At 38.1% G+C, this 22,801-nt stretch overlaps 1 protein-coding gene across 2 annotated transcripts in view; it reads right to left on the bottom strand.

The window, feature by feature from the left end:
* Nucleotides 1-22,401, bottom strand: part of LOC128509418 (BOLA class I histocompatibility antigen, alpha chain BL3-7-like) — a 50,087-nt gene extending 27,686 nt beyond the window's left edge. For both annotated transcript variants that reach the window (XM_053481157.1, XM_053481156.1), the window contains exons 1-4: nt 22,310-22,401; nt 22,130-22,212; nt 5,822-6,070; nt 1-263 (exon numbers count right to left, since the gene is read on the bottom strand). The exon at nt 1-263 is cut by the window's left edge and continues 13 nt beyond it. In XM_053481157.1, the coding sequence (XP_053337132.1) occupies nt 1-263; nt 5,822-6,070; nt 22,130-22,199 (582 nt within the window). In that variant the 5' untranslated portion in view covers nt 22,200-22,212; nt 22,310-22,401. The remainder of the gene's footprint in view (nt 264-5,821; nt 6,071-22,129; nt 22,213-22,309) is intronic.
* Nucleotides 22,402-22,801: the final 400 nt, after the last annotated feature.

Below are 22,801 nucleotides of genomic sequence, written 5' to 3' on the forward strand. Positions count from 1 at the left end.
AGTCTTGTTGCCGTAAGTCATGAACTTCTTTAATCGATCAATACAGTCATTCTCCAGGAAGTCTTTCCAGTATTCAGCCTCAGCGCCTTTAGGATCCCAGTTGTTGATAAATCTCTCAGCTTTATCATTAGCAGCAGTCCAGGTTCCAGTTTTCAGATCCAAACTGATGTAATCTTCTCCATCATAAGCGTATTGTATGTATCCTCTTTTGGTGCCGTTATCATCCAGCTCACAGCCGTGCATCCTCTGTAGTGTGTGAACTTCTGCACACACACAAAGTTTAGATAAGTTTTTTTTCTATTTGCACACAATTCAAACAATTATTGCTCTTTCGAACAGTGTTACCGACGACAACTTTAAGCGAGCAGCTCAATGTTACATAAAGCAGTTTAAAGTCTGAAGGGCCCGTTTCTAACAGTTGACAAATTTTACAGTTTGTGGGCTGGTAGACACTACAGATACCCAAATATACTTACACACGCATTAAAAAAGGAATAGGTCCGTTATAGTGACTCTAGGAGTGAGCTTGTTTGTGAACTAATGGACACTTAGGTTAGGTTGTGTTTCATGTATGATGTTTGAACAACGACCAAAGTGATCACAAACAAGCCTAAAACTTGTTCACCGCCCATTCAATTTTTTTATTGACACTCGCTTTCGGTAAATGCAGACGGATACAGTCAATTCACCATTCACAAAAATGTGTGCAGTGTAGTCTCTAGTGTGAATGCATACTAGAAAAATATACTTTCCCTCCATTTTTTTCCATCTTTAAATTAGCATGTACACAGACTGGTGAAAGAAAATAAAAAGTTACCAGCTGGATGTAACTTAGGGCTGGGCGATAAAATGATAATATGTATCGCGCTATTTCCGCGTTTGGGTTTACCGTCCATGCTACAAGGGCTAACTGCTAGTCTTCTGGTCCACATCCGGGTGGCCTGTGACAGTTGCATTAACAAAGGCACTCGCTCTCTGGTAACCTAGCAACGTAGGGAGTGATACGCTAACGCCAATCATGTAACAGAGAAACATGATTCCTCTTCATAAGCAGAAAATGCACTTTGCACTATTTCATTACACTTTATTAAGAATTTCTTACATTTTCTTTCATTTTGCACCTTAAATGTTAAGATAATTTGAGAAAGTTGAAATAATTGTTAACTGTTTATTGTGACTTTAGACTTATGTTTACATTTTTAATTATTTGAGTTTTACATGGTTGTTGACATTTCTGTCTTAATAACTGAGGGGACTATGATCAGAGGAAGGTTAAGTTTAAAATAAAAATGCTTAAATGTAATATATATATTTTTTCCTGGTCCTTATTTCAAATGGGTCATAAAAAATATCAATAATTATCGATATCGACTGATATAAAACACTCGTATCGTGATACAGTTTTCAGCCATATCGCCCAGCCCTAATGTAACTACAGTAAGCAAATAGTTAAGAAGCTTCGACTGGATAAATACTGCAGTGATTAATACGGTTCAGCTGCAACAAGTTATTTAACACAAACTAATGCAGTGAGGAGCTTCTACTTTCTTAAACAACCAGAAGACTGTCAGAAGACAGTTCCTGTGGTCATGGAAAAGATGTTACTCTGTCCCAGAAGGAACAAATAATTGTCCTGCATATAGCAAAGAAAACGACTAAGGAGATTGCTGAAACTATTACAACTTGAAACAATCATTATTAAAATCTGGAAGAATAGTGGTGTACCATCATCTTCGAGGAAGAAATGTGGACCATTAAAAAATAATAAATTATAACCGGGTTTAATGATAAGAAAGAAATTAATGCAACTAGAGAAAACCGGTTCCACAAAAGAAAATTTGAGAAAAGCACTTTTACAAAAAGAGTAAAACAAAAAGATTATGCATGGAAGAATACATATTGTAAGATTTTTTTTCAGCTGAAAGGGTTCCGCAAGATGAGCAAAGATTTTTTTTATAAATTTTGACTTGAAAAATGAACAAGTCTTGGTTTACAAGTACCAAGTATCATGTATCACGCACTTATTGTTTTGATGCCGAGCGTCACATAAGCACAACTGAGACAGTGTTTTTTCCCTCTTGGAATTGTGGGTAATCGTCTCCCCTGCTGGGTCTTAGTGCACATTTCACGCACCACCCCTCCTGCTCTTGGCTTCTCTCTCTCTCTCTCTCTCTCACACACACACACACACACACACACACAAACGGAAACACTGCTCTGTCGTAATTCTTTTCAAAGCTAAAGTGCAGGTTTATTTGTTTTATTTTTACTTTAAAGCAGTCATTCCGTTAGTGTGTCGCTCACGTGAGTGTTATTAGCAATGTCTCTTGTTAAATTTCCTTAAATGTGTGTGTGGGTATCTGTGTGTGTGAGAAACTTAAATTAAAGAGGAGAAAGTGTAAGACGAGAAGGAGGGGGTCTGATCTTATGGAATAAGATCACTTTCAAAAATATCTGTGCGTAAAAAAAAAAGTTTTGTGTCTAATTCTGTCTTTTGTCTGAGTTGGATTCCAAAATCTATGGCCACGACAGCTTACAGATACGAGATTTTGTGTGTTTGTTACAATACAACTCTGAAATATACAAAATTTGTTTTTACAACTCTTCTGTTTCACGGACAAATTGCGAAATTATGCACACGAATGCTGAGTGTTAGACCACTGTCAAAAATACGTCATCAAGGCCACATGCACAGGCATTATTATCCTAGGGAAGAGGAATCGATTCGGCGCATGCGCCCCGCCACTGTTTTAAACTCCTAAAATCTTACTTACTATTGTTAAAACATCTCTGTCATTTTACTTCTCTTAAACATGTCCGAATTTGTGGGGAAAAAAAAAAATGTACCATAGACGATGAGAGAGCGCTCGGCTGCTGATCTGGCATTTTGGCGCCAGTGGTTTAAAACGGTGGCGGGAGCATGCGCTGAATCGATTCCTCTTCCCTCGGAAGAGGACATATTTTTGACAGTGGTTTAACACACAGCATTCATATGCGTAATTTTGCAATTCGTCCGTGAAACAGGGGAGTTGTAAAAACGAGTTTTGTACACTTACCTGTCGGGATTTATTTTTACTTTTTTAAAGGTAAAGTGCAGGTTAATTTGTTTTATTTTTACTTTATATTTTTTGTTTTAATTATTTTTAGGTATTTTTTTTGGGGCTGTGGAACGAATAGTTTTCATTATTTCTTATGGGAAAATTTTATATACGAGTGTTTTAATCCATGAGCACGCTTACGGAACGAATTACGCTCGTAATTCAAGGTTCCACTGTTTTTAATAAACATACTGTTCATCCAGAAAGTATTTGCAGCGCATCACTTTTTCCACATTTTGTTATGTCACAGCCTTATTCTTAAAAGGATTTTTTTTTCTCAGACCCCGGTCAGAGAGTCTCATCAGACCTAAGAATTTTGTTTTTCATGGTCTGAGAGTCCTTTAGACCTGTCCTTCGGGTATAGGCAGGTTGGAATGGGTGGAGAAAAGTGTCAGGTGTGTTGTGCGATAGAGTATCAGCGAGAATGAAAGGAAATGTGTACAGGACAGTGGTGAGACCAGCGATGCTCTACGGCTTAGAGACAGTGATGCTGAAGAAAAGACAGGAGGCAGAGTTGGAGGTAGCAGAGCTGAAGATGTTGAGGTTCTCCTTGGGAGTGACAAGGATGGATAGAATCAAGAATGAGTTCATCAGAGGGACAAGCCATGTAAGATGTTTTGGAGATAAAGTCAGAGAGGCCAGATTGAGGTGGTTTGGACACGTTCAGAGGAGAGATTGTGAGTATATCGGTAGAAGGATGCTGAGGTTGGAACTGCCAGGCAGGAGGTCTAGAGGAAGACCAAAGAGAAGATTTATGGATGCAGTGAGAGAGGACATGAAGTTAGTTGGTGTGAGAGAAGAGGTGGAGGCAGATGATGGGAGTAAATTAGAATACCTCAAAAAATAAATCCTTACAATTGTGTAAATGTTTCATATGATTTTTTCTCAGGGATTTTGCTGTATGAAATAATATGTATGCAGTATAATCAGGGCCTCTTAATTCTCTATTTGTTCTCAGTTATTGTTGTTTTAGTGTTACTGTATGTGATTTACAATGTCAGAGAAACATTCAAATGCAAATAATTCACCCCTCCCCACTTTAAGCGAACTGACTTTTTTTTTTTTTTTTTTTAACTCTCTGTGGTTTTAGGCCTTTTTGAAGACCTGCAGTGCTTCTCTTAAATTGGTGTAAATTAGAAATCTTAACCAAATTTCACTTATTTACATAGAGTATAAAATTGGCTTCCATAATGTGGCTGATGTAAATATGGTCAATTCATCTGCGACTTTTAAACTTATGTCAAGGAAAATACAATTTTCAAACTATAGCAAAACTGTAAAAATGAAAAATAAACACACCCCACAGATTGTTTTGAACACAGAACTGAGTTTATGATTATTGGGTGTGGTTCACAGCAAAACAACTCAATTCTAACACTCTGACCTTTTGTTTGGGGTTAAGTGACTGATGTGCCTAACTTTTTTTTTTTAGCAGAGTCTCTGTTTCACTAAATAATCCACAACTTTTCATGAATATATAAGACCTATTTTCAACTCTCTTAGGTGACATCACACACACACACACACACGAACACGGAGACTGGCAAATCAAATGTCTGACTCTGACCATTTTAATAAGTCATTGATAAATTAGTGATTTCTTTGGTCTCGGCTGTAGTGATGAAGGTGATCATGTCATCTCGTCATCCAGAATATACATCCAGAATAGCGGGCCCTGTTTACTTTTATTATTTTACAAAATTATAACATTGTCGTTATTGTGAGTACACTTAAATAAAAGTAGAGTCTTATAAAGGCTATGTAGCTTATAGAGTTTTTGCACATTAATCTGACAATAAATGTGGCACACCCACTTTTTCTGATACACACCCAGAGTCTGTTTACTGGCTTACCAATGTGGTAGTGATTGAAGAAGAGAGTACTGGTAGGGTGGAATGGGTGGAGAAGAGTAGCAGAAGTGATCTGTAACAGAAAGGTATTGACAAGAATGAAAGGGAAAGTTTTTAGGATGTTAGTGAGACCAGCCATGTTGTACAGTTTAAACATGTTGCCGTTGTCAAAAAGACAGGAAGGCAGAGCTGAAGATGCTGAGACTTGCTTTGGAAATGATGAGAATGGACAGGATTAGGAATGAGTACTGTATATGAGAGGGACAGTGCAGGGAGGATGGTTTGGGGACAAAGTTAGAGAGGCCAAATTAAGATGGTTTGGACATGCGCAGAGAATGGAGATATGAGAGATGGGGCTGTCAGGCAGGAGGAGGAAAGAGAAAGGCTTAAGAGGAGGTTTATGGATCTGGGAGGGGAGGACATGCCTGTCCCCATCTCTAACGTTGGAGTGACAAGAGAAGTTTAATGGATGGAAACAAATAGTCTGCTGTGGCCACCCCTAATGGGAGCAGAACCCGAAAGAAGTAAAAAAAAATATTATTAATATTAGTAGTAGCAGTAGTAGTACATTTTTACAGTTTCAGCTTGCTGGTAATCTTTCAGAAAAGCAGGTCACCTCTGCTTTATAGTTATGAAAATAAGGTTATACTCCTATATTATACTCCATTCATCCCATGAGAGACACAGCTTAATTTACATTCAAAATTAACGTACAAAATACTGTATAAAGTCAATGGCATTGGAAATTATTTAATTTCTTTGAAACATTAGCCTACAATATGACATAACCTCGTCATGATGACATGACGTTTACTGTGTCTAATCAGTCTTGTCTGTGTATTAGTGCTGAAAGTCCTGAGTCCTGTGTTTTACCTTCAGTGGGATTTAGTCTTCTCTTCTTTGCTTGATTCACAATGACCTGAAACCTGTCTTGCTGATCAGTCATGTGCTGTGTCTCTCTGTCCCAATAACGCGGATCATCAGCTTCAATCTTCTTTATCCACTCAGTCTTTGGGATCATCTTCATGTTGTTGTCATAGTACACGAACTGCTCTCCATCCACCAGACCAACAGCAATGAATTGCCCATTGACAGTGTAGAGGTACTGCAGAGAGTGTGTGTCTGTAAAAGTTCACATATAAAACTATAAAGTTGCATATATTGTGAAAAACTCTGATGTCACCAACAAAGTACAATTGTGCTTTTTTACATGCCCCGCCTTTTTACACACCAGTTGGTTTTACATTTAAAATTTCTATAGCAAAAAAGTTATTGAATTTTGTTGATTTGTCATTTTTTGAAACTCATATTAGACTGTACCAAAGTACATTCATTTTCATACATATCTATTTTAATAATAAAAACACCCAGACTCTCATTAAACAAATTATCTGTTTTATTGGCACTATAATTGTCTGTGTAATCATTTATTTTGAAATGTACATTAAAATAATTATTAATCAATTAAACAAACAAATTAATAAACAAATAATCCATACTGTAGCCTAACAGTGTAATATGTTTGATGTTCTGTGAGATATTTCTCTGTAATCTTGTGTATTCTTCTGTGATAATCTCAGATAATCTCAGTTCACCTCCATTGCGTAAATCCCCCCTCTTGGTCAGCGACTGCGAGTGACGTCACTCCCCACACAATCCCGCCCCACAGTATAGACCCGCCCCTGACGCTGATTGACAGGTTTCCGTGTAAAGCGTTGGAAATGCAATTGCAAATGGATTAGCCATTGCGTTTGAATTTTGGCGGCTTGACACGCGACGCAGAGAAAGTGAAAAAGCAAACGTGGTCAATGATTTTGCTATTTAAATATGGCAGGTTCATGACTTGTAAGATATGGGAAATACAAATAGACTTTTCTTTTTCATTTGAAAATTGGCAGTCAGTGTTCGTACGCGAAGGCGAAAAAGCAAACGGTCATGAAAAGTTTGCAATTCCTTTAGAAAAATGTCCGGGATTTTACTCCATACAGATTATTGCGTGCCTTCAGAGCCCAGTTTCCGCGTGTTTCTTTTTTGGTGCAAGTTGTTTCCATTCTCGACCTCTCTTATTCTCTGTGTATGCTACTTGCACGAAGACTCGTTACGTAGTTCTGCTTTGAAGTAATAGGGCTCGCTGAGTTCCGGTTTGTCGGCCAATGTTCTGGAGTTTGAAGGAAATGTTCAGAAAAAAGTGTGTTTATAGATTTCAGAAACAGCAGAAGGTATATATATGTTCCGCTGTGTACATCATCTGCGAAGTTCAACAGAACTTTAACTTTTCAGTTTTTCTTCAGATGTGGACGTTAGAAAACGGTGGCTTGTAAACATACGCGGAGACAATTTTTGGCCTACCAGCAATTCTAAGGTTTGCAGTAAACATTTTAGCAGTGATCAGATTATTGAACCGCAAACACCAGAGGCATGAAAAAATGTAGAAGTGGAGGAGCTGAAAAAACATCTACAAGAGCTACACGTTCAGCGTGACTGTACATTTACAGAACACAGTACAGGGTAGTATTTACAATGTGTTATCTATATATACTACTCTTAGTCTACCGAATAAGACTCTTGTCTGTTAGAGGGCTGCTCTCTACAACTTTATCATACTTACAAGCTCTATTTGCACTATACACTATGTCTGGTTTGCACACTCTGCCATGTGCCCTTACTTGTATATTGTATTTGTTTTTTTATATTATATGTATAATTGTATTTATTCATATTTTTCTTTGTATTTTTTTAATTCTACTTAATGTATTTAATGTTATTGGTTATCCACCAAGGATCTGAGAGTAACGCAATTTCAATTCTCTGTATGTCCTGTACATGTGGCAGAACTGACAATAAAGCTGACTTTGACTTTAAGATGTTCTTATACAATATATAATAATTTATATATTCTTATATAATATGGTTGTTTTGCAAATAAGATGCACGTCAGTAACGTTAATCCGTGGGAGATCCGGGAGACAGCGGGTGTAGGACATATCCGTTGCTAAACCGGAACTGACTGAGCCCTATTGAAAAGAACGCGGAAGTAGGTGTGCAAGTAACGCATTCACTTCTTTTGGATCTTGTTCGCCCGTTTGTTTCCCAGCTGGTTTTGACCTTTAGCTTCGGTTCACGGTTATGTCTCTGCTCGCTCTCCTTTTGTATAACTCGCTTCGCTGACTGACTCTATTGGCTTTCAACTCTCGCACTGACTCACCACTCTGCAAGTCTCTGCTCGCTTCCTTTTTGATTTACACACCACTAACTGATTTAACTGGCTTTTCTACCCGTTGCACCGGCTTTGAATTACATTACTAGGATTTTCCCCCCGAAACACGAAAGTGCTTAACTGCCGGCGGGCCACAACTCCCTCGTTCAAAACCGCGTCTCTGAGTCACACCCCTTTGGCACTGTAAATCTGCACTTGGGTTCTGCTACTCTAGCTTTCTTCATCTCTCTGCCACACCTGACAAACTGACTGTGCTTGTTGTTACCTTTTCCATATGTGGAATAGTACCTGTGTCATATTATTACATTATTTTGATATCCCCAGTATTGTTCTAGAAATAGAAAATAAAATCATAAAAAAAACATTGAATTAGAAGATTTCTGGTACTGTATATGTAGTTGATAAATACGAAGCACAAAAAGTTTATTTTTTTGTAAAAAACACAATTTCTGAATTAAAAAAATTACATATACTTATAGAGTATAGAATCGACTATTTGATTAAACAGACAATTTTAATTTGCATAAGAGTTATAACACTTATTTTAAAGTGTTATTTATTAAATATGAATTTATTAGTAATATTTTGCCCAATGTAATGTTGAACTTGAAATCAAAGTTGGCAAACTGTACCTTATTCTATGCCTAAAGATATTATAAATCCACTAGAGAAGGAATATATTTATATCATGTTTGGATAAAAGAAGCAGTCAAATATTTACAACAGCAATGAAGACTTGGTTCAAACATTCTGAATGATTTAGAAAGGTGCTCTTTAAAATCTGGGTTATGACAGTGTTATGAAACATGGCCCAGACTTTGCATCTACCATCTGCAGCTTTAGTTTACACTTTAAATAATAAATGACATTTATTAATAAGTACAGTCGCTAATGTTAAAAACTGAACCTGAGAGCTGGTTTTCTGGCAGAGACAGTGTTTATGTTAAAGTGTACAGTATCTGTATCCTGTTTACTGTGATTTATATTAACTGTATAACTGCCTGACTATTAATTTAAAATTTTAAAAGACCTACATTTTAAGATTGTAAACAGTAAAATGTAATTAAATGTATTAAACTGTATTAATAAAATATATAAATCATCAAACCTCAAACAAGTTGTTCTACTAATCAGCTGAAATGTTAAACAGCCCCTATTATGCTTTTTCAAATATGATCTTTCATGCAGTGTGTCATGTAGCTCTATGTGAACATAAAATATCTGCAAAGTTATGATGCTGACAGTGCACGATAAATGAAGTTTTTGTCTATAAAAAAAAAAAAAAAAAAAGAATCGGCTCACAAGTAGTAAGCAAATCTATTTTTACTCTGTCACGGATCCACGTCACTCTGTAACATATTTGCATAATGTCCAGGTTGTAAAGAACTGAAAATGGGCTTTTGGTGAATTTGCAGCTTTAGGAGGTCATATTTACTGAAATTAAAAGCTATTTCAATCAAAAACATCCTAACAGGGCATGTTACATCTTAACATAGGACTCCAGTAGATCCGATAAGTTTCCTGCGCTTGTGGAAGATGTCACGCGCTGTACAGGTTTCTGAAGCTCTACAGAATGTTCTGGACAGTGGGAGGAGTTTAGATTTACCTCAGAACAACACTGAGACTGCAACAGAGAACGAAGGAGGGGAATCCAGCAAGCTGTAACCATGGGTAAGTTATTAAATCTTATATAATCCTTATTCTGATAATATAAAACTAATATTATTTTATTTTTCCTCATTTTCTCACAAGCTTTTGCCAGTTTATGTGAAAAATTGTCATTTAATGACACTTAGATAACACTGCTAAATCATGCTAACATACAGTCTTATGTAGCTTAGCACAAACAGGTTAGCTCTCGGTGGCTAAGCTAATGCCTTACAGTATGTAGATTACAGATGGTTGTCAGTATCAGCTGTGGTGTAAATATTTATAATATATTTCACCCTGTTTTGGATAGCTTTAGGTTATTGTAGCTATTTGGTTTAGTTTTTGGTTAGCTTATGACACTGCTATCTATATGTTATTTAGCAACACTTTAGCTATGTAGCTTACAGATGTTTGTGATATTAATGTGTAAATGTAAATCGTAATGCAAAAAGTATAAATTGTTGTTTAACAAAAGCTTGTGTTATCTTTTTCCATGGTCAATAGTTATTGATGATAATATCCAGTAATTTTATTGTTATCATGCTTTATGTTTCTTTTTCCTTTTTTTATAAACAGTTGTGACCGTGAAAATGATCAATCCCCTTTTTTATAGAGACCAAATGCAATCGAGCAGGCAAGATACAGACGGACCATCACTATGTCATGAAAAACACAGACTCTGCTATTCCTGCCCGCATGGAAACCTGGACCACGACAGGGGTCTGGATACGGGATGGAACTCTTGTATTTTTTTAAGCGGTTGGCCACATGATAAGGCTTCACTTGTGACTGCGCACAACCAGCACATGGACTGACCTTAGATGCCAGGAATGTTACCACTGCTGGTCACAGGGTCTGTGTGCATTGCAAATCAGTTTATGGTAAGCAACAAAAAACACCATGGAAATGCCAAGTATGCGATGTTTACTTATGTCTTGAGTAGGCCTGGGCGATAAAACGATAACGATATGTATCCCGATAGACACGTGATTGATACAATAAAAAATGTGTTTGATAAAACGTTCGATAATGTTTATTCTTTGTCGGAAGAAAACAGAGGTCGTGAAGCTAGTTTGGTTGCTGTCATGCGCACTCGCTCCGTGACCGGCACTAGGACCCTGAAGTAGTAGGGTCGCGATTCAGGAAGCATAAAAGGAGACAAGATGGCGCTTCACAGTCTGCCCATGCCGTTTCCGACGCTTCGCCAGATCTTATGAGAGTACTCACAATTTTGGGTCCAATTCCTAATTGAGTGTGAGTTGCTAGAACGCGGAATGGTGTAAACTCTTGCTCTCGGTGTAAGAGAGTTCGAACAATAACTCTCGTGGTTATCCTGCCTGTTCGCACTGTTTCCGCGTTTCGGTTTACCGTCCACGCTACAAGAGCAGACAAAGCACTCTATGCACGTGCAATATCTCCCCTGCTTGCTCAACGTCTCTCCGCACATGCGTGGCTTCTCGATTCTGTACGCGCTTAACTGTCTGCACACGCGTGCAACATTCCTTTTATACAACGTGTCTTTGGTGATTATTTAATTACTTATTTATGTATTTTATTTAATTAAGTATTAGAAATACTTAATTGGAAAGTTTATTGGAAATGAACCTAATTCAATAAAATACAGGCTTGCAATATTTTATTTTTTGGATCTGATGTAGTTGTTCCTCTACTACATCAGACGTTCATAATAATAACAGAAAAAAAACACATGCCATAGTTTTGTCCTTTGTGGCAGTAGCCAGTTTTGGTGTATCAAATTTTACATTTTGCTGCCAATTATAAAATGTAATCTGTGTATTAAGAGGCTACATCCCATTAAGCTGATCTGATGTGTGTTGGTCTGCCTGACCCCTCTTTTTTTGGAATAATTTTAAGTTACTCTGCCTTATTTGGGAAAGATGGTCTACAGTAGCTTTAAGTTCTAATTTTTTTTAAATAAACACTTGGTTCTTCAAGATCTTGACTGTAGCCTATTTCTACAGTTTTCTTTTTTCAATATAGTTAATTTAGAGTTAGTTCCATTTCTACAAATGGTGCAAACTCTGCTAGATTATAGGTAAGATTCCCATTCCCCTGTGATCTGCAGTGATTGGCAATCGGCAGATCATGATCTTGGTGATCGGTCCCAAAAATGCTGATCGGAGCATCTCTACCCGGGACAGTTGCATTAACAAAGGCACTCACTTTTTGGTAACCTAGCAACGTAGGGAGTGATACGCTAACGCCAATCATGTAACAGTATCATGTTTAGTTGCGCCATATTGTTGTCTCGTGCTGGTCTGCTGGATTCCTCTTCATAAGCAGAAAATGCACTTTGCACTATTTTATTACACTTTATTAAGCATTACTTACATTTTCTTTCATTTTGCACCTTAAATGTTAAGAGATAATTGTTAACATTGTGACTTTAGACTTTAATTATTTGATTTTTCCATGGTTATTGACATTTCTGTCTTAATAACTGAGGGGACTATGATCAGAGGAAGGTTAAGTTTAAAATAAAAATGTTTAAATGTAATATATTTTTTTCCTGCTCTTTATTTTTAATGGGTCATAAAAAATATCAATAATTATCGATATCGACCGATATGAAACACTGATATCGTGATACAGTTTTTAGCCATATTGCCCAGCCCTAGTCTTGAGTTAAACAAGAACTGCTTTTCGAGAGTATGGAAGAAGATCAGTCTCATAAATAATTCACACAAAAGACACAATGCACACATGCGTATCCCAATTCACATGCGTAAAGAACCCAATTCGCGTGCACGAAAAAAAATATATTCACAAAAAAAACCTCACATGCACAACCCACTGCGCAACGTGGGTTTTCCATGTCATTTTTGGACGTCCAAATTCCGTCTATTGATGGGGTTGTTTTGTAACGCCAGGCGACGTCTTTTTTTCGACGTCTACCGCACGTCTAATGTTGACGTCGGTGGAACGTCTTTTCCATGTCACTTTTGGACGTCCAATTACAGTCTTTCGTAAGATAGGAATAAGGTGGATAGGCTACCATGATTTATTTATATAAAATATAATTTACATAAATTTATATACATATATATATTTATTTATTTATATTAATATTGCAGCGGTTTACCGCCAGGAGGATTTTGGAGAACGAGCGAGCTTGCTTGGTGCTCAGTGCTAATTGCTAGGAGTACTTTATTTACACACAGCACTCTATAGCATGAGCAACACATTCACCCGAAACCCGCACCTAATTCAGCCTAAGCATGAACCAGGGAACATTTATCAGGTCTCACACACCCTAATGGATAAACATGGCCGAAGCCACTAGCCCAAAAAAACTCCCCGAACATGGTGAAAACACAGAAACCCTCCCGCAATGCATGATGGTCGTCAGCCGTCGCCCCGCCTACGCCACAATACAATATAAAATAAAAATTTAAATGACTTAATTATAGGCTACTTTAAATAAAATAAAAACTGTTAGGGAAACAGGAAAATGTAAAAATATATATATATGGTCTACCAAATAAATAAATAAATAGTCATACAGATAATAAATCTTGTTTGTTTATAAATAATCTGTATTCATATGTATAATCATATGTTGATAGGCACTATTTTGTAAAACACATTTACTGCCACTGCCATAGACGTCCAAAAAAAAAAGTTAGATTAGGTCGTCAAAATGACGTCAAAATGACGTCCAAGTTGGGTCATGGTTGGACGTCCAAATAGTGGACCTAGTTTGGACATCGAATAGATGTCCAGAACTGGTCATGGACCGACGGACCCAATATAGGCGTGATCTGCACGTCTATCCAAAGTCCAATGTTTAGTGGGAATATACATATATTCATTCATAATATACATTACACACCAATGTACAACTGTGTAAATTTTTTTTTGTATGTTCAAAATTTACGAGTGCATCATGGACTGTGCATGCGAAAATTGACTTGCGTGTGTGAATATCCCTGGATTTGAGTGTGTGTGTGTGTGTGTGTATCTTTGAGACTTTCCTGGCTAAAACGTGCCAGCAAAGTCTCAGAAATACGTCATTTGTGCTCTTAAACCAATCAGATGCGACCTCACCATTCAACCAATCACAGCCCTCCAGGAGCGCTCGAGTATCTCACCTTTACACACCATTTGCGCAGTCTGAGTTAATTACAACAGTTAAATGAAGTTAAATGAAGTTTTACCTCCTCAAACCAAGAACAGGATGCACATGTAAGTTATTAATTTATTTCATATTGTTTCATTGATGAACTTCACCGAAAATAACACAGCTAAACACTTTATCATCTTTATAAACACTTATTACATATTTGTCACAGTTTTTCATTTACCAAATAAAACAATGCAGTCACTCAGCATAGTAAAAGAGCATGTGACTGACTATTGACTTTACAATTTGAGAGGTGAATTGATCATTTATTATGACTTTCTAAACTGGTGTTTGGTCCGTTTGAACTTACAGTTACACCAATAAATACATATAGCATGTTATACTTTATGTAGCAACTACCATGAAACATTGATTTGAACAAGATATGCAGCATGATTCAAAACATTTATTTTAAATGTTTCAACAAATGTATAACTTACTGTCTGTACACTGAAATACATATTTTCTTTTTAATAATTTAGGAATCTCTCCAGCAGTACATTCTTCAATGACTTCATGATGGTCTGGTTCAGGTCTTTGAGAGCCACTGAACACTGACTACCCACAGTTCATTTACAGACAGGAGCTGGTGGTTATTGGTGCTCTGGATGAAATGATACATATTCCAGAAGATGTCATGACGGCCCTGTCAAATCTAAGCAACATCATGCAGCGTCAGTGCATCAGACAAATATAAAAAATAAAATAAAAAGTTTTGCCAACTGCTATGTAATGCTGGTGTTATTTTATTATTTTTTTTACAAATAACTCCTGTCACCTGTTGAAACAGTCTTTTATAATTATTGATAATTCACTCTAAGCTTCAAGCATGAATGGATAAATTGAGAGCCATGATTTTCGATTCTTTACAATAAACATAATTCTTCCACAAGACTCAAGGCTTTACTTATTGCATTACTGGATAAATCAACATTTTTAACTAATCTCTTGAATGAATAAATTAATGAATGAATGAAGTACATTTTTAGCATTTTGATTTTTATTGATACGACCTTTAATTGAAGCTAAAGTTACTTATAAAATTTTACTAAAATTATACTATTTTGGTTTGTATTGTAGACATTAGTGTTTATATCAGAAATACAAACTTTTCTTTCAGTACCTTTGATAATTTGAATTATTGTAAGGAAATCATATTTTAAGAAATAATGGTGACTAAAGAGACTGTTTGTGAAGCTGATCAATAATAAATATAAATGACAAACGCTCTCTGGCTCAGCGACGGCACCAAAGCAAATTTGAAATAGTGCAGCTTTAGTCCATGATGTTATATTATGTATAAATTATTTAAGCTGTTAATGATATAATGAAATAAAAGCAAATCTGGTGGCATTCAGATATATCAGAATACCCTGTAACCCATAGAACCATCTATTCTTCAAATTTAAAACTGTGACTGTCTTGATTGACAAACATGTAATGAGGGTGAAGTGTTTATAAAGATGATAAAGTGGTTAACTGTGTTATTTTCAGCGAAGTTCATTAATAAAACATTATGAAATAAAGTAATAACTTAGACGTGCATCCTGTTCTTGGTTATTGGATGACCATCTTGTAAAACCTGAATTTTGTCTTGTTACTAGGAAGTTACTAGCATACCTGAAGCAAAAGAAGCTTTGTAATATTTGCATGTATTCTGACTTTTATATCATGCCAACATTTGATGGAGTGAACAGCCTACCATCAAATGAGAGGGAGTAAAATCTTTCCGTGCCAAGGGCATATGCCACTCCACATGTCACCGCTGTGCGCGCATGTCACTGGCAGCTGTTATTCCACATGTCACCGCTGTGCGCGCATGGCACTGGCAGCTGTTATTCCACATGTCACCGCTGTGCGCGCATTGCACTGATATGTCCGTCTGTCATCGGTCTCAACGCGACTATTCACGTCTGTATACGCCACTGGACTCCTCACGGTTAAATACGTTGGTCACATGACAGCTGTATAAGCCGGTTACGGGACTCATTGTGTGTAAAGTTTTTCTAAAGTTGCGTAGTAGAAGAAGCGAGTTGCTCGGTCCGTCCGCTGTGCTTTTGGTAAGCTTTTCTGGCGCCAGGAGAGACTCAGTCAAACACACACACGTTGTTTGTCAGAAAGGTCTCTGTTTATTAACAGCAAAGATGGGGTTTTTATATGTTTACACTTTCAGGTACGTTCATAATCCTGTGAAAATGTATATTATTATTTTATTCTGTCGACGTTAATAATGTGTTTTAATGTCGGTAATAATTTCACGACTAACGCCTCAAGAAAGAAGGCAAGAAGTGTGCAACATTGGAAAGCACCAGCAGATGACAGTGTTGATTTTACTTCAGTTTATTATTGTTTTTTATTTTTATTTTATTTATTATAAATGTTTTATTTAAAGTATAATTTTATTTATTATTTTTTTTTTTGCTGTAGAGCTACAATTGTAATTTTTAAATGATACAATTTATTTATGTATTTACTTTTATTTGAATAAAGTTCTATTTTGGCCCCTATAGTAGTAAGTTATAGTTTATACTGTCTTAAGTCTTACCTTAGGTTAAACGTTTTTGAGAATTAGACCATCCAGCTAAGATAAATGTTATGTTGTTGATTGATAAAATCTGGATTAAGGATATTTTATTTTATTTTGTTTCATTTATTTAATTTTTATTTTTCAGTTTCCCCTTGAGGGATTGCCACCTTATTGTGGTCAGGGGGTTTGCGTGCCTCAGTGACCTTAAGATCTATACCAGTAGGAGCTTAGTCTTCAAGTGGGACACCCAAGTTGGACAGGTCTGAAGGTAGAGGCCTGACAAAGTGTAATCCACTTCTCCAGGCTTCTAATGCAGCTAACACCACAATTCAGCAAAGACAATACTGTTACTATAAGCACAGGGGGAAAAAAAGAGTGCTCGATCATGACGTGTACACATGATGCCCCCTTCACATTTTTGACTGCTCCCCCAAATGGTCTGGTCTAGAACGGCCCTGGTATGCTGAGCAAAATTAAAATAAAACTTGAACGTGCAATCAATGATTCAAAAAGGCTCCATAAAGACGTAAAAGGCTGGCACTAAAGAATAAATCCATACATCCATACATGTTCATATGACAAGAAAAATACAACACAGTAGGCTAATTAATTAAGCCTTGTGAGGCTTGGGGAATTGGGTTTATGAACGGGGTACAAAGCTTTGCTACACACACACACACACACACACACACACACACATATATATATACTGTATATATCTATATCTATATATATCTATCTATATATATATAATATATGTAAAGTTAATATATACAAATATTAACTTTTAAGAAATAATCCACCACTTCATCCTATGTTTTTCTCATGTTTGTAACTACAAACCGGATTCCAAAAAAGGGCCTTCTTTGTCGCACCTTCCTCTTTATGATGCACCAAATGTTCTCTATAGGTAAAAGATCTGGACTGCAGACTGGCCATTTCAGTACCCGGATCCTTCTCCTACGCAGCCATGATGTTGTGATTGATGCAGAATGTGGTCTGGAATTATCTTGTTGAAAAATGCAGGATCTTCCCTGAAAGAGATGACGTCTGGATGGGAGCATATGTTGTTCTAGAACCTGAATATATTTTTTTGCATTAATGGTGCCTTTCCAGACATGCAAGCTGCCCATGCCAAACGCACTCATGCAACCCCATACCATCAGAGATGCAGGCTTCTGAACTGAGCATTGATAACAATTTGGGTTGTCCTTGTCCTCTTTGGTCCGGATGACATGGCGTCCCAGATTTCCAAAAAGAACTTCGAATCGTGACTCGTCTGACCACAGAACAGTCTTCCATTTTGCCACACTCCATTTTAAATGATCCCTGGCCCAGTAAAAACGCCTGAGCTTGTGGATCTTGCTTAGAAATGGCTTCTTCTTTGCACTGTAGAGTTTCAGCTGGTAACGGCGGATGGCACGGTGGATTGTGTTCACTAACAATGGTTTCTGGAGGTATTCCTGAGCCCATTCTGTGATTTTCTTTACAGTAGCATTCCTGTTTATGGTGCAGTGTCGTTTAAGGGCCCGGAGATCATGGGCATCCAGTATGGTTTTACGCCCTTGACCCTTACGCACAGAGATTGTTCCAGATTCTCTGAATCTTCGGATGATGTTATGCACAGTTGATGATGATAACTGCAAAGTCTTTGCAATTTTTCGCTGGGTAACACCTTTCTTATATTGCTCCACTATCTTTCTGCGCAACATTGTGGGAATTGGTGATCCTCTACCCATCTTGGCTTCTGAGAGACACTGCCACTCTGAAAAGCTCTTTTTATACCCAATCATGTTGCCAATTGACCTAATTAGTGTTAGTTGGTCTTCCAGCTCCTCGTTATGCTCAAATTTACGTTTTCCAGCTTCTTATTGCTACTTGTCCCAACTTTTTTGGGATTTGTTGACACCATGAAATTTTGAATCAACATATTTTTCCCTTAAAATGATACATTTTCTCAGTTTAAACTTTTGTTCCGTGATTTATGTTCTATTCTGAATAAAATATTAGAAGTTGGCACCTCCACATCATTGCATTCAGTTTTTATTCACGATTTGTATTGTGTCCCAACTTTTTTGGAATCCGGTTTGTATATAACATTTCAGAACTTACACAAAGGCTTGGAAAATGGCACAATAAGATCCAACAGGATGTTTTTATTCAAAAATCCCACATTTTTTCCAAAGTTGAAAATGAAACTCAGTGAAAAGTTTTGTTTTTTTGACGAAGAACGGGTAGATTCATATTCATTTATATTATTTGCCTTGTCTACAAATGTATATACTTTGAATAAGTTTGTGTTTGTTTAATTTGCTGTATATAAATATATATATACTGTATACAGACAGACAGGATCATTAAAAGGATAGACACGTTTACACAATTGCCTAGAGTTTCCCTGGGAAGCCTGACCTACATTCTTCAGTTTTGATCCCTGAGGTAGATATACAGAAACTTTGATACAGGACATGAGACAATATCAATAAATGCACTGTGCATACTGCTCATAACTGTCTCCTTCTTTTAAAGCTTACATTCATAATTCTGCACAAGACAGAGGGATTTCACAGATTCCAGGCAGAAATGGCTTTACAATCAAACACTGTTCTGGAGTAGAACATGTGTCCTGTTTCTTTTTTAAAGGGTAAAATGTTCAAACCCAAAATGGTTTTAATAGAAATTCATCACCAGAAATGTTGTCCTGTGTGATAATGGAGGCACACAACAACTTTACTCAGTACAGTATACATTTCAGACCAAGGCAAGAGGAGGAGGCCCACTGTTTAAAAACAAAAACAAAACTCTAGGCCCTGTCCCCAACTTCTTTTTAAATTCCTAGTGGTTGAAGTTAAATAATTTCACTGACATTCAAGAATGTATGTAAAAATTGTTAAGTATTTATTTATTTGCATGTTTATGCATAAATTAAGTAAATGTCATTTATTTTTGATCATAGAAATGTAAATAGGGAACATTGTAGAGGTCTTATTAAAGGACGTGATTGGTGTGATATATATATATATAGTTTTTCTTTTCACTTTATTTCTGTCACTTTAGGTTGCTGTTACTATATATTAAAAGCAATATAGTATTACAGTTTAGACTGAAACATATTGCTTAATTTAGCCTTGACAGTAGTCTTAATATTAATGACAATTTTAATTTTCTTGATCTCCTTTGGTTGTTTAATAGTAATTTGACAGAATGCTGTGACAGGTGCATACAGAGAATACCAGATTAAGTGACTAGTGTAGGAACGAACGGTGTAGGAAATGGGGTCGCTATAGGCCTCTGAATTTGTAAAATTTGATCAAACACTGGTGCTTAAGGTATGAACAGACAAATGGGTGAGGGATAATTAAAAAAAAAGGGAATATTCAGAAACAATTTAAACGTTATGCAGATTTGCAAATAGTTGGTGTAACTACATAAAACAATGTATTGAAATGTGACCAAAAACAAACAATACTCAGGGACATAAACAAATGTCAAAGATAACATGAGTGTGAATTCCCATCCCGACAAAAATACATAGAAAAACGGATGTTTTTATATAATCTCCGACAATATTGGGTAATTTACAAGTGCTCTGAAAGCGCATCCCTGCTAAATCTCTGCTAACCTCTGAAGTTACAAAAGATACCGTGCCCACCATCACGCAAACTGACCCACCACGCAGTCATTTTCGCCGCGCGCACCTCTGCGAGTATAAACCAAGCTTTAAGTAGTGACAGTCGCACGTAGCGGTGACAGGTCGAATGACAGCCAATATGTGAAGACACCATGTCGAATGACAGGTTCCTATGGCCGTGTCGGGTCGTGAGAAATGCGTGCATGGCTGTGCCGGGTTGGTTGCCATGCGCATATAACAATGAAAGATCGAGTGCCATGCTCATGTGGAGTGGCAGCTGCCAGTGCCATGCGCACACAGTGGTAACATGTGGAGTGCCATGCGCACACAGTGGTAACATGTGGAGTGGCATGCGCACGTAGCAGTAACATGTAGAGTGGCATGCGCACGTAGCAGTAACATGTAGAGTGGCATGCGCACGTAGCGGTGACATGTGGAGTGCCATGCGCACACAGCGGTAACATGTGAAGTGGCATGCGCACGTAGCGGTAACATGTGGAGTGGCATACGCACGTAGCGGTAACATGTGGAGTGCCATGCGCACACAGCGGTAACATGTGGAGTGGCATGCGCACGTAGCGGTAACATGTGGAGTGGCATGCGCACGTAGCGGTAACATGTGGAGTGGCATGCGCACGTAGCGGTGACATGTGGAGTGGCATGCGCTCACAGCGGTAACATGTGGAGTGGCATGCACACACAGCGGTAACATGTGGAGTGCCATGCGCACGTAGCGGTAACATGTGGAGTGCCATGCGCACGTAGCGGTGACATGTGGAGTGGCAGCTGCCAGTGCCATGCGCACAAAGCGGTGACATGTGGAGTGGCATACGCACGTAGCGGTAACATGTGGAGTGCCATGCGCACACAGCGGTAACATGTGGAGTGGCATGCGCACGTAGCGGTAACATGTGGCGTGCCATGCGCACACAGCGGTGACATGTGGAGTGCCATGCGCACGTAGCGGTGACATGTGGAGTGCCATGCGCACGTAGCGGTGACATGTGGAGTGGCATGCGCACGTAGCGGTGACATGTGGAGTGGCATGCGCACGTAGCGGTGACATGTGGAGTGGCATGCGCACGTAGCGGTGACATGTGGAGTGGCATGCGCACGTAGCGGTGACATGTGGAGTGGCATGCGCACACAGTGGTAACATGTGGAGTGGCATGCGCACACAGCGGTAACATGTGGAGTGCCATGCGCACGTAGCGGTAACATGTAGAGTGGCAGCTGCCAGCACCATGCGCACGTAGCGGTAACATGTGGAGTGCCATGCGCACGTAGCAGTAACATGTGGAGTGCCATGCGCACGTAGTGGTAACGTGGAGTGGCAGCTGCCAGTGCCATGCGCACGTAGCGGTGACATGTGGAGTGCCATGCGCACGTAGCGGTAACATGTGGAGTGCCATGCGCACGTAGCGGTGACATGTGGAGTGGCAGCTGCCAGTGCCATGCGCACGTAGCGGTGACATGTGGAGTGCCATGCGCACGGAATGGTGACATGTGGAGTGGCAGCTGCCAGTGCCATGCGCACGTAGCAGTGACATGTGGAGTGGCATATGCCCGTGGCACGGAAAGATTTTACTCTTACTGCATCAAATGTTGGTATTCTGAGATGCATGGGCTGCATATGTTGTGTTTTGGTGCTGGTATGCTGGTCACCCTGATTATGCTAGTGCTGGTGGAAAAAACAGCATAGACCAGCATAGCTGGTGACCAGCTTGACCAGCATGTTACTAGCTTATGTTGTGTTTTTGTGCTGGTATACTGGGGACCATCAGTAATGTGACCAGCATCAGCATCATGGCACTATAATGCTGGTCATCAGCACACCAGCACCAAAGCACAACATATGCTGGTATCACTGCTGGTCTATGCTGTTTTTTTTTTTGTTTTGTTTTTTTCAGCAGAGTTAACGGACTGATAGTGAGATACATGATTTACAGAGACTAACTTTATAATTATATACGGCTTTATAATTATTTATTCTTGTATTTCTCTAAACTCACCTGTCCATGAAAGGTGAACAACACATGTGGTTAAAAGCAGAAGGTTTAGTACAGCACTGTAGTCCTCCATCCTGCCTCGTAGACTGTAGATTAATAATAATAATAATAATAATAAATAAATAAATAAATAAAAAGTATCTCCAAATTCAAAGTTTATACTTCATATTATTTTTTTCTTACCATAATCACAGGGTTTGTCCAGTACAAAGCTCGGAACATGTGATCAGTGATTTGTCTATCTAATAGTAAATGCAGGGAGCAGCCATGCTGACGCACCTCGTGTTAAGACGCGCAACGTGTTCTAACGTAAATCCTCAGGCGTGGCCTTGATCCCATGATGCAATCACTACTGTATCAAAATAAAAGTCACGACGCTTCTGCAAAGTCAAATATAGTTTGCGTTAGTGATTCCCCTCACGTTCCTAGTAGCAACTAGTAGCAAAATAATCTTATTGAAGACGCACACCATGTACACCTGATTTTATTCCAAAATATGTCTTCATTTATTTTTATTTATTTTTGTTATTTAAAAAAAATGCATTTTCTTCAATAGCTTTTAGGTCATTTGACCTGGTGTCCCCAAACTGGTACCAAAATAATCAGATCTGAGACCCCAAAATATACCCCTGACTTTATTCCAAGATATGTTTTCATTAATTTTTATTTATTTTT

This window comes from Clarias gariepinus, chromosome 21 (assembly GCF_024256425.1).
Source record: "Clarias gariepinus isolate MV-2021 ecotype Netherlands chromosome 21, CGAR_prim_01v2, whole genome shotgun sequence".
NCBI classification, from domain to species: Eukaryota; Metazoa; Chordata; class Actinopteri; order Siluriformes; family Clariidae; genus Clarias; species Clarias gariepinus.